Raw genomic sequence first — 11,685 nt, forward strand, 5'->3', positions numbered from 1 at the left:
TGGTGGGGGCTGGGGACTGAGCCTGAGTTGTTGCATGTGCTTAAGGAGAGTTCGACCACTGTTCTGCACTTCCTTTCTGGAAGCTTCCCAAGTAGCTCAGGGGCTGAGCCCTGGGTGCATGCTTGCCATTTAGCCTCTCTATTTCGAAGCTTTCCAGTGTTCTGCACAATACAGGAGAGAGGTGTTAGAGCAATGGCTGTCAGTGGTTCTGCCCTGTGGGGGAGCCTGCATGTGTATACAAGGCCCCAGGCTCCGAGCTTCACTTTAAAAGTTTGTTGTAGTTCATGTATCGAGAAAAGTGTTCAATCTTGTCTATTACTTACAGAGACATGGTCTAATTGAGTCCAGAGTATTTCTTTCTCATGCCTTATTTCTGAAACTATAACTTTTTGAGATTTACCTATAGGTATGAATAACCACACAAGTATAAATTTGAAGTTAACTCATTCTTTGTAACTCAGTGAGTTTCAAAAATTAACCACAAAATTAGTAGTATGAGCTCATTTTAGTGAGTCAAGCATTGCAGTGATCTCTCTACAGGAAATTTTATTTTTAAATAGGGGTCATAAGAATTAGGAAATGAAGGAGTTTGAAAAGAAATTGTGCAAAGTAAGACACTTCAAACCAAAACCAAGAGCTGATCTTTTCTTTTTCTTTTTAATTTATTTTAAATCCCAACCACAGTTTCCCCTTCCCCTATCCTCCAAGTCCCTCTGCCACACTTCCTGTCCCCTCCATCATCCACTCCTCCTCCTTTTCTTGTCAGGAAAGGGCTGGCCTGATGGATATCAACCAGTCCTGGCATATCAAGTTGTGGTAAGACTAGGCACCTCCTTTTCTATTGCAGCTGGACCCAAAGAAAGGCAACCAGTCAGAGACAGCTGCTGCTCCGCTGTTAGGCGTCCCCTGAAGACCAAGCCACACAACTGTAACATATGTGCAGGGGGCCTAGGTCAGTCCCAGGCAGGCTCCCTGGTTCTTGGTTCAGTCTGTTTGAGCCCCTATGAGCCCAGGTTAGTTGATTCTGTGGGTTTTCTTGTACCCTTGACCCTTTCTGCACCTACAGTTCTTCCTTCCCCTCTTCAGTGGGATTCCCCAAGGGCTGCCTAACATTTGGCTGTGGGTCTCTGCATTCGTTCCCATCATTTCCTGAGTGAAGCATCTCTGATGACGATTGGGCTATGCACACATCTAAAAGAAGAGCAGACTATCATTGGGAATCATTCCACTGATTTTACTACTACTACTACTACTACTACCACTACTACCACCACCTACTATTACCACTACCACTACTACTACTACTATTACCACTATTACTGCTCATATTATTAGGAATTCATGTTTGGTTCTATCCTAGGTCTCTGGATATTCAGCCTGTGGGTCAGTTTGAGAAGTGGGCTCCCTTTCATGGCAATGTATCTCAAGATGAACCAGTCATTGGTTGGCCACTCACAGTATTTGTACCACCTTTACCTCAGCACATCTTGTAGGCAGGGCAGATTGTAGGTCGAAGGTTTTTGTGGCTGTGTTGGTTTCCCAATCCCTCCACTAGAAGTCTGGCTTGGTTCCAGGAGACGGTGGGTTCAATTACTGGGAGTGTCTAGGTTTCTAGCTCATCCCAGAGATGCCACCCCTGATTCTAGCTGTTTCTCCCTCTATCTTCCTCTCTTCCTCTATCTCTTCCTCTATCCTCCCCACACCCAATGCCTCCTGTTCCCATCCCCACCACCCACTTCCATCCAATCTTCTCTCCCCATATACCTGTGGTGTTTATTCTGTGTCCCCTTCTTAGTGAGATTCACAAGTCCCCCTTTGAGCACTCCTTGTTACTTATCCTCTTTGAGTCTCTGGCTCAAGACCCACCTTTACCACTCCAGGGCATATACCCAAAGGCTATTCTACCATACCACAAGGACACTTGCCCAACTATGCTCATAGCAGCATTTTATTCATAAAATTCAGAGCCAGAAACTGGAAACAAACTAGATGTCCCTCAACCAAAGAATGGATTTTTTTTAAAGTGGTACATTCACACAATGGAGTATTACTTAGCTACTAAAAACAACGATATCATAAAATTTGCTGGCAAACGGATGGGACTGGAAAAGAGTGTGGTAACCCAGGCCCAGAAAGACAACATAGTACGCACTCACTTATACGTGGCTACTAGCCATAAAGGATAGAGGGTCTTTTAATACAACAAGCCAGGTACTCAGCACAATAACTTGATGCAAGTTTCCTGCACTTAGCCGATCCCTTCTAGAAGCATGTGCCAGCCAAATCAAGCTCCCCGGATCTCGAACTCCTGTTCAGAGCAAGTAAATGGTTTCTTCTGTTCACCACCCGCGAGAGGGGCAGATTGTCCCTCAGTTCTGCTCTGAGTACAGTTCTATGTGATATACTGGCTACAGGAGCTTGGCGTCTCTTCTAGAAGAGTCTTCTAACAGCTTACTCCAGCAGCATGTATTTAGCTGGCCATGCACCTTGGCTAAATGCTTGGTACCCTGTGACCTGTGTTCATGTTCTTGCATGGAATGCTGTCACTTTCGTTTGTTGCATGTGTCACTGTGAGCTACTGTACTCTGGATGTTCCATACCCCTGGAGGCTAAGAGGCTGGAGTTTCCCTCCAACTCCCCTTGGCTTGGATACTATGTAGCCATGACATGTGAACTCTGCAATTAAGAGTAATTCAAAAGAGCCACTGAATGTCTCATCTTAGGAAACAAAATGTTTATTGAAATGCATGTAGATAAATTATCGCCAGCATAAAACTGCTAATGGAGTTTGCATCATGGATCCCATTAACTCTGTAAAGGAAGTGAGGTTCCATGGTCTCATAGGAAAAATATATCTCTCTGCTTGGATAAAGTCCGTTAAAAGAGCAAATCACCTTGGAAATGTTCTTTACATGTCTCCAACCTACGAATACATAATAAAACAAAAGGTATATTAAAAAATATAACTTTTCATTTAAAAAGAAGAATTAAATACTAATGATGTAGAGGTAAAATACATGGAAAATATACAGGTGAAGTTCTAAAAATTTCTCCTATTTTATTAGTGCATACTAAAAATACTCAGGAAACAACAACAACAAAAACAATAATTACAGCTGATCATAAAATAAAGTACAGTAGTTTTACTTTTAATATTTAGGGGAAAGGTCAAACAAAATGTTGTCTATTCAAACAAACAAATTTTAATAACTTTGATTCAAGTAACTTAGAAACATGGTTCATGTGGGGTTTAATGTCCATTTATGGCTAAATATCATTTTAAGAGAGACCAAAATTAATAACTCGAATATAGAGGTATAGAAGAAAATTTGAGGAAACTATTGGAACTTGGTACAGGCTAATAGAAGTTAATAGTTAATTCTTTGTGTCTAATTTAAAATGTCCAGGCAGAGGATTTACGGGTATTCAACATCCACTTCATGCTCCACGCTGACCTGTTTGGATCCTCCCATGTGATGTTGCTGCCCATCTCCAATGGAGAGTCTGTTGAAGGGAATTATCTTCATGGTGGTTTCCTTCATGGAATACCAGCGGGTTTTCCAGGTGGCCCAAATAATGCCATTGTCATAACCGTTAGGAGTAGATGACTTGGAGTAAGTGCCACCTGCAAGGAGTCAGAGATGCATGGGTGTGTCTTTTTTCCCTACATTTTCTCAGCTCATTAGAGTTCCAATAGAATTACTGTGACGTCTACAGCATTTCCTCCTAACTGAAAACATCCCTAGAGATTCCAAGAGCCAATAAGTCGTTTTGGTGATTATGTCAGTACTTAAAATTTATCCATTTTTATCAGGGCTGGAGCACTTCTCTCTGTCTGTCTGTGTTTCTCTCTGTCTGTCTTTCTTTCATCAGAGGCAATCCATCATTCCCTGTGGTAGGAGCCACAGATTCCTGATCAGGTGGTCTGATGCTGCATGGCAGCACAATTGTCTGGCTAATGGAAGATGCTATTACGGGCTATAGAAGGTGTCTGTAGAAAGTTGTTCTACATCACCATGGAGTTTCTCATTAGTAGATGGGGCCTTAAAAGATCCTTCGGTATCCCTGGAGTCTCTCCATACAGAACTGCTAGGTGGTCAGTGAAATCAGTGCTCCAAACCCCTTAAGCCTTACAGAAACCATCGCTCCCCCCATGCTAAAACGAGCATCTACAACCCCAGGCTAGATCCTTCATCCAGGCTTCCATGACTTTTCACTCTTACTAGTACTTCTGTGCCTCTCACTTCATTTCTCTGGACACCTATCCACTTCTCACTGCTTGTGCCTGACATAGTTCATAGACAGCTGAACCTGGATAATGTGTCCACAAGCACAGACATGGTAACGCTATCATATACATGGTCGGTCTAAAGGAGACACCAAATTCCAAGTCAGATAATGAGTTTCAGCACAATATCAAAACACTGATGCTTTGTGGGCGTTAGAGGTGACCAGCATAGGCAAACTCTTTCTGTTCTTTAAGGTAATGCCAGTTGGATAGTGAGTGGTATCCAATTCTGACTTCAAATGAAAAGCTGTAAGATAAAAGACTTTCTGTGCTTATTATAATGCTTCATCTCTCTGCTTCTGTTTATTATCTTCCATAAAGCATCTGTTACACATATACTCATAACTGAAAAAAAATACCTTGGTAATAAACTCCATTGAGGTGGCCAGCATGACACTTGTTCATCCACCAGCCAGATCCATCCTGCTCAGCACAGTTGCCATCGAACTTGTCGTTGTCATTGTCCCAGGTACTGAAGTGCATGCCGTTGTGGGATGTGAAAAACTTGTCACTGGGATCATCACCAAAATCGTAGCCGTCGAAGGCATCCCCGGCATCTCCGCCAATGAAGTAGGCATAGGTCAGGCGGTATTTGTCGGATTCAGGACCCACCCTGAACATGGCATAGTCCGCGGTGCTGTGAGGATGGAATGGAGGATCTCAAGTCACAGGGTCCAAAGAGGGGAATGGAATGACAACGTTTTCTGCAACTCCAGGCAATACCCATGTGCACCACTCCAGATCACATCCCCGCCACCCAGGATGGATCTAAAAAGCCTTCAGCAAATCTCAGAAAAACTAAAAGCCACTTCCTGGCTTTTTAGTTACACAATCTTGAGATCAAATGGAAACAGATGGGAAAATGTAATTATTTCAGCTTTCATTTAACCTTTGTTAGCACTGCACACACATAGGTCAGAGTAATTATCTACAATGAGTGAACCCATGTTCCAAATTTAAAGGAGAGGGATTTCCTTACCCATCCACAACACTTAAAGTGTGAGGGTACAAAAGGGTTTTCTTTGGTGTACCAGCAAAAGAGACTTTCTAGAATGTTGCAGAAGCCACGCACCCTATGTGGTGCGTTAAATGAGAGCCTCAAGAGTCAGAGAGACCTCCTCTGGGAAAGTTAGTAAAGGCAGCTACGGTTTTGCAGAGTAGAGAGAAAAATGGTCTTTTGTGACTAAATAGAGAATTCTAGAAAACAGTTAATCTCTTTCCCCATATCTCATCCTTGGGAAGTGGAGGATGCTCACGTAGGAAAATGCTGCTAGCTACTGGGATAGTTTGGGGATTAAAATAAAGTTTAAAAAATGCACTTGGAAATGGAGCATGTTTCAATGTTTCATGTCTAATTAGAAGGCTCTGCAATTTTTTGCACTTACATGAGGTGGTTAAAACCCAAACCCCAGAGCATCGCTCAGCCTGGCAGGGCTGCAGATCCTCCACAGGAGTCAGTTAATTTTCAGACAGTCTGTGATTTGACGGAGTGAACAATCATTGCATGAGTGGGAAACATGAATGCTTGAATTTGACTGAATTTAATTTCATGCTCAATTTCTGGTTCATATTGAACACCCTATAGCAACTACCGAATGCTTCCAAGGTGTGTAAATTGGACATGTGAATGCCCCACCATCCACATCCCGCCTAGAGGAGACAGCCTAGCTTTCTCGCTCTCTTTGGACTGTCCAAGTTCTTCTTGGAAAGAGCCTGGTCATGCTCTTTGCCCTTGTCAGGTTGTTTGCTGTTAGGCCATTGCCAGCTGACGGTCCATTTAGCTGATGATATATTGATGTCTAATAAATGTAGCAGACCGCTAAGACAAAATTTTTTTTTGGAGACAGCTTAATGTGAGTCATGCTGGCCTCGAGCTCACTATGTAACTGGAGATGACCTTGATCTCCCAACCTTACTGCTTCTACTTCCTGGGTGCTAGAACTATAGACAGTTACCACCACCATTCCTTGGTTTATGTAGCACTGGGTATTGAACTCAGGACTTCATGCATGCTAGGCAAGTACTCTACCAACTGAGCTATGTCCCCAGCCCAAGACAAAATGTTAAAGTCCCTTCCATACCTGGTCCTGCCACTCCAGTCTTTGAGCTGTATTCTCAATGCGTATGGGATGGTGGACTGCATGCTTATCAGATGAATCTTCTCATTGCCCAGCCAAAACTCTGTGGTGCCAGTAGGTGACAGGTGTCCAAATCCTTCTTTATACTGAATCCAGTTCTTCTTGAAATCCACACTGCCATCAAGCCTCTAGTTGCATAACAGCATGGGCAAGAGCAGAGGAAAGATGATTGGTGCTTATAAAGAAACAGCATTCAATGTGTGGAGGATACGGTTTGGCCAATTACCAGCTAACTGTGCTCTTCTAAGCTGCCTCTATCTCCCCAACTGTCAAATGGAATGCTGGTGCTCTGAGGATCACACACACACACACACACACACACACACACACACACACACACACACCTGCTACATGCTTATTCCTACATTAATGGTATGGACATTTTTGTCGTTGCTGCTAATTTGTTTTTTGTTTTTGTTGTGCACTTTTAAAAGACCCATGGAGGTCTTCAGAACTCATAAGCTTACAAGGTAAAAAGGCCAGTTTTGCAGTGGGTACCAGGCAGGCGGATGCCAAAAAGGCTTTGTCGTGAGCTGCCCAATTATATCCTCAGAGAGGCTGCGGGTTATTGTTAAGGGCCAGCCTTAGCTCTTGATCTGAGGAAAGAGGCTTCCGCCATGTCACCTCACTAAAGGACTTGGCTTATGTGACCGTAAATGCGTAACAGGGGAGTCAGCATGGTGTTGCCTCAGAGCACAGCAAAGCCAGGCTGCTGGATTCAAATCCTGCCTGTTACTCATTACCTAGGCGGTCTCATGCTTCAGAGTCTCTTCTGTGGGTTAAGGTGAGACCAGTCCTCATCTCAAAGAGGCCGAGGTGAGAGTTATGCTTAGAGAACCATCTGGAGCAACGTGGGCCATTTTTTTTAATACATATGCAGTCAGAGGCCCTTACCTTCTGCAATACGGTCCAGCCATTTCCAGATCCGTCGATTTCACAGTACACTAAGAACTGCTGCGTGGCTTTCAAAGGCCGAATGAAGTAAAGTCCACTTTCTTTGGCGCCCTTGTTGGCGATATCCTGACAATCTGGAGAAGAAAGGGCAAGTAAAACCACAGCAGTGGGCAGTGGCTCCAACCCCAGGCGGTGTTAATGCATCAGCAGCCTCTCTAGTCTGCCTAATGTCATCCCTTCCCAATTACTGACTAATCCGCAAGGGAGCCCTGGGTGGTCGGAACCCTTAGCTTTAAGGTCAGATGCTTTCCATGCTTGCTGTACAGTGCGAGGTGCACCACTGCTTTTATTTTGGCTGCTTGCTTTGATGACCCTGATCCCAGGATTAACTTCGTGTGTACCTTTTCCGGTTGTGTCATGGATTTGCACGGAGTCCTTGCAAGGCTCCTGGCACTGAGCTTCGAGCTGGGCCACCTTCTGTTTCAGGTTCGTGATCTTCTGCTTATTTGAAGTATAGATGTCCTGTAAATACCTAGAAACAGCAGTGCGGGAAGGGGCTAAGCGGTTCTTTTCGGAAGACAGGGTTTTTAATCTTCCCTGTTAGAAAGGCTGCTTTATTTTCTGGAGAACTCCTTTGTGATAAATTTCTTCTGTCTTGGGAAATTGTAAAATTGCTAATTGTAAAATTAAATTGAAGCCGTGTGGAGGAGAATTGGGTGGGTCAGGCAGGTGGTCTCGACTTTGAACAGGAATGGAGAAGTCCCTGTCAATAAACAAAGGTCACTGCAGGTGGCTTTGCTGACTCCTGCCTTCTCCATAAGGAGGCTCAGGTAATTGTGGGAGGTAGGTCTGGCTAAGAGGAATCAGAGCGATGGGTGCTCTGTGTGCCTATAACTTACATGGGAAAAGTCCCTAGGGCATTCCCAGACATGAAAGGGCAGATACTTTCCTTTTCTGGTCCTATAGCTCTTGAAAACAGGTGGGGAAAGCGAGGATTCTGCCTTGGTCATCCTTTGCATGGTTGCTCAAAAATATTCAGACATGACAGATAAGTATGTACAATGCCCAGACCACTGGGTCTGTCTTTGAAGTAAAGCAGAGGGACACAATGGTGGACCGCCTTATTTCCCTGTCTTAGACATTTTCTCACAACAGTTTTCTTACCCTTTAGTGATGAGCAAAGGCAATGGAATGATAACTGTAGCAGCACTAAGCCCTACCCTCTGATCACAGGAGGAGGAGAAGCATGTTGGAGGCCACTTCCCCCAGTGGCCATCTAGCTCAGTTTCCGACGGTGCTGTGCGTTTAGTTTAGGGGGAAACAGGAAAAGGAGTTAAAACTATCCCTGCGCTACCATGCCCAGAGTCTCTGGGCAGCTAGACATGAGGACGGGGACGAGAAATAATTTCAGGTCCATGTACTCTGGTCAAGGAGCTCCAAAACGTTTCCCTTCTCCTTCACCTTGGACATGATTTGCTATAGCAGCCAAGATCCTCCTTCTGTCTGTTCTCTGATTTATTAGTGTGGATTTGGTAACATATTTGTGAAGAGCATTTCCACACTTCAGTTCCCATGTATTTGGTTTTATATTGTAAGGGGACGGGGACATCCAGGTCAATAGAGCCAGAATGGCATTCAAAGATATCTATAATAACCTTTCTCCAATGTGAGTATTATTTAAAACTTTCAAGCTAGTACAACTCATTTTGTACTAAATTCTCTTATCCCCACTGGGAGACTTGATACTCTAAATGAAAACTAAATTCCAAGATCACTTTCTTTGAAGTGTGGAATTTTAAGTAAAAATCTCCAGGAGCCTTGGAGAGTACATTAAAACCCAGACACATACCGGATACTCGACTCATGGGTTAGTAACAGTCCTTCGTACTTCAAGATTTCTTCTACCATCTTCTTAGACTTCTGAGTGGCGCCCTCTATCATACCTGTCACAGGGCCAGGGACAGAAAAGTCACTTAAGCAAATAGCACAACCGAAAGCAGGGAAGGTAACTAACTCCACAGTGGGTTTCCTCACCCGGCTTTGGGGGTTGGTCCGGGTTGTAGTAAACCTGGATGGCTTTGATCAGTTCCTTGGCTTCTGTGGTTCTGTTTTCAGCTCGTTGTAAGATGTTTTCCAGAGTCTGGAGGTCAGTGTCCACGTCGGTTTGGTAAGAATTCAGGAAGTCTGAGATGCCACAAGTGGTTGGGCAGTAACTACCCTGCAAAGTCAGTAAGCAGGTAATTAAACACCTGAGGAGATAAGTTCTAGTTACTACCCTTACATAGTAAACCGTTTCCCAAAAGCTTCAGTTGTCAACTGATACATGAAAGTAGTGCCCTGTTTCCCACCCTTCTCTGCTTTCGGGAAAGAGGGCGACACAGAAACTACTTACGAATCTCTCATCTAGGATGCAACAGTTATCTCTAGTAGCAGTGTACTGCTGTGGGAGAAAAACAAAAATATATTTGCCAGTGGTTCTCTCTCTCTCTCTCTCTCTCTCTCTCTCTCTCTCTCTCTCTCTCTCTCTCTCTCTCTCTCTCAAACAATATGGCTTCTGAAGAGCACTTACTGCCAGGCCCGTTGGAGAAAGTAGTAAAAGCACGCAGCTTATAATGAAACTCCGGAGCTGCAAGGACCAACTCATGGTGTCTGGGTGACCCGGTGCTCCCAGCCAGCACTGTGACCTCTTGGGCTCTCCTTGGTCCTTTATATGAGTTCCCAGTCTGGGCGGGACTAAGAGTGGCTGGAACTGGTCACGGGGTCTCTTTACCAGAAATGTGGGCTCTTTCTGCTCATTCTGGCTCTCACCTGTGCTCCGAGGGATTCCCAGATTTTGCACACAGGTTTAAGCTCCTCCTTTTGGGCTCAGCCCAACCCGTCTCCTCAGACCCAAAGCTATCTATCTGCGAAAGCCAGCTAAACAGTGGGGGCTGCGCTGAGGACTGACAGAGGCTGCGTGTTGCAATTACTTCCAGTACACCACCTCCAGAAGAACAAACACAGGGTTCTGACCTCCTGCAACCAACCCAGCCTGAGTTCTGGCCTTCTGCAGCCACAGGCATTACTGTAAGACCTGTCTTAGCCAAGGGGTGGGAGAAGGGAACTTTTCCTCCTTTCATGCCTCAGGTCTGTATTCCCAAGGATTGATCATGTTGGAAACAGGCTGCTGCCCCTCCTCTGTGCTATCCTTTTTCTTAGGTCAGTTCTCATTGAGTTTTGGGCTCAACTTGTTTAATGACTGGAAGATAGGCTACCTCCCATCTGCCGCCAAAATGAAGGGGCCAGTTCACTGGTTTGTCCCAAAGCCCCATCTAGTTCCTGGAGGAAAAACCTGGACTCAGAGAAACCCACTTCTCACATACCTCCTTAGAAGCCTCTCTCAAGAAGAAGGGACACAGAGAGATACTGAGAAGTTTAATTGTTGTCGTGGAGAAAAGGCACTGTCACCTCTCTTTGGTGATGACAAGCAGCTGTAGCACTGTGACAGATGTGTGCAGTCACTTTCTTCCTCTTGTGACCAAGCTTGCTGTAAACTGTGAAGAACTACGGAATTGGGAGAAATGCACTAATTTGAAAGAATTGCTAACAATTTGATACTTGACTTGAAGTTTTGATCGTGTCTCCTTTGACATTAAAACAAAGAAATGTTTGTGCTCTGTAGTCAGAAACCATTTTAACTAAGTGAACTCATCGAACCAAATATGTAGCCACTTCTCTTGCTGATGGGACTGCCCTCCACTTCAGCCACTTCCTGCTGCAAGCCATTTGCCAGTATCCTTACAGAACAGCGCCAGCAGTGTCACCACTCACCTGCTTAGTTCCTAGCCCTTAGCTACTTCCTCTCTGCTGTTTGCTCTGTCTTCCTATACTGTCTACTTTTCTTTTTCTTTTTTCTTCTTCTTGGTTTTATTTGCCAATGTTCATAGGAATTACCGCAACTCTGGCTGTAAAAACAAACAAATCAAACAAACAAAAACAAACAAACAAACAAACAGACCCCTGAAGTCCTGTTTTCTGGAGTCTGGTTCCCTCTAGCACAGCGTTACTTTACAACCCAGACCCAGCTCTGTATGCTCTGTGGGACTTATAAGAATCTTGCATTATATAACCGTTAACCTAATGATGGAAATGCGGTGTTTTACTACAGCAGCTAGTAGAGTGACAGTTAATACTCAATAATTATTGAATGCCTTAGTTGATTGGGTTGGAAGGAAATCTACTTTTAATGTTAATATTTCAGTACTCTAAATTTTCCAAACTGCAAAAATAAGTGAGGTACCTTATGTGCTGTTAAATGAAGGAGAAAAACATGGCAACATTTGCATTTTTAAATGATTAAAAAAATGAAATCGCATAAAAACATGG

General features: G+C 44.1%; 1 protein-coding gene across 3 annotated transcripts; it reads right to left on the reverse strand.

Annotated features, from left to right (window-relative positions):
- Positions 1 to 2,712: 2,712 nt before the first annotated feature.
- On the reverse strand, positions 2,713 to 9,996 carry Fgg (fibrinogen gamma chain). Of its 3 annotated transcripts, XM_032896721.1 has the most exons (10): positions 9,890 to 9,987; positions 9,713 to 9,760; positions 9,355 to 9,538; positions 9,170 to 9,263; positions 7,722 to 7,852; positions 7,321 to 7,454; positions 6,370 to 6,554; positions 4,648 to 4,925; positions 3,456 to 3,625; positions 2,713 to 2,923 (listed from the first exon to the last, which is right to left on the reverse strand). In XM_032896721.1, the coding sequence occupies exons 1-10, from the start codon at positions 9,962 to 9,964 to the stop codon at positions 2,909 to 2,911; spliced, it is 1,314 nt and encodes a 437-aa protein (XP_032752612.1). In that variant the 5' UTR covers positions 9,965 to 9,987; the 3' UTR covers positions 2,713 to 2,908. The 3 variants fall into 3 exon arrangements, with proteins under 3 accessions (XP_032752612.1, XP_032752610.1, XP_032752611.1); XM_032896719.1 differs by having other exon boundaries at positions 2,718 to 3,625; positions 9,890 to 9,996; XM_032896720.1 differs by having other exon boundaries at positions 2,718 to 3,625; positions 9,713 to 9,757; positions 9,890 to 9,964.
- Between the last annotated feature and the right edge of the window lie 1,689 nt (positions 9,997 to 11,685).

Source organism: Rattus rattus, chromosome 3 (genome assembly GCF_011064425.1).
Source record: "Rattus rattus isolate New Zealand chromosome 3, Rrattus_CSIRO_v1, whole genome shotgun sequence".
Lineage (NCBI taxonomy): Eukaryota > Metazoa > Chordata > Mammalia > Rodentia > Muridae > Rattus > Rattus rattus.

Bases quoted from the DNA above. Each gene is read 5' to 3' on its own strand.
- Fgg (XM_032896719.1), bottom strand. From the start codon at position 9,964: ATGAGTTGGTCCTTGCAGCTCCGGAGTTTCATTATAAGCTGCGTGCTT. The intron at 9,539-9,712 runs GTAAGTAGTTTC...CTGACTTTGCAG, and splicing joins GCATCCTAGATGAGAGATTC to GGTAGTTACTGCCCAACCAC. The intron at 3,626-4,647 runs GTATTTTTTTTC...GACTCCTTGCAG, and splicing joins CAATGGAGTTTATTACCAAG to GTGGCACTTACTCCAAGTCA.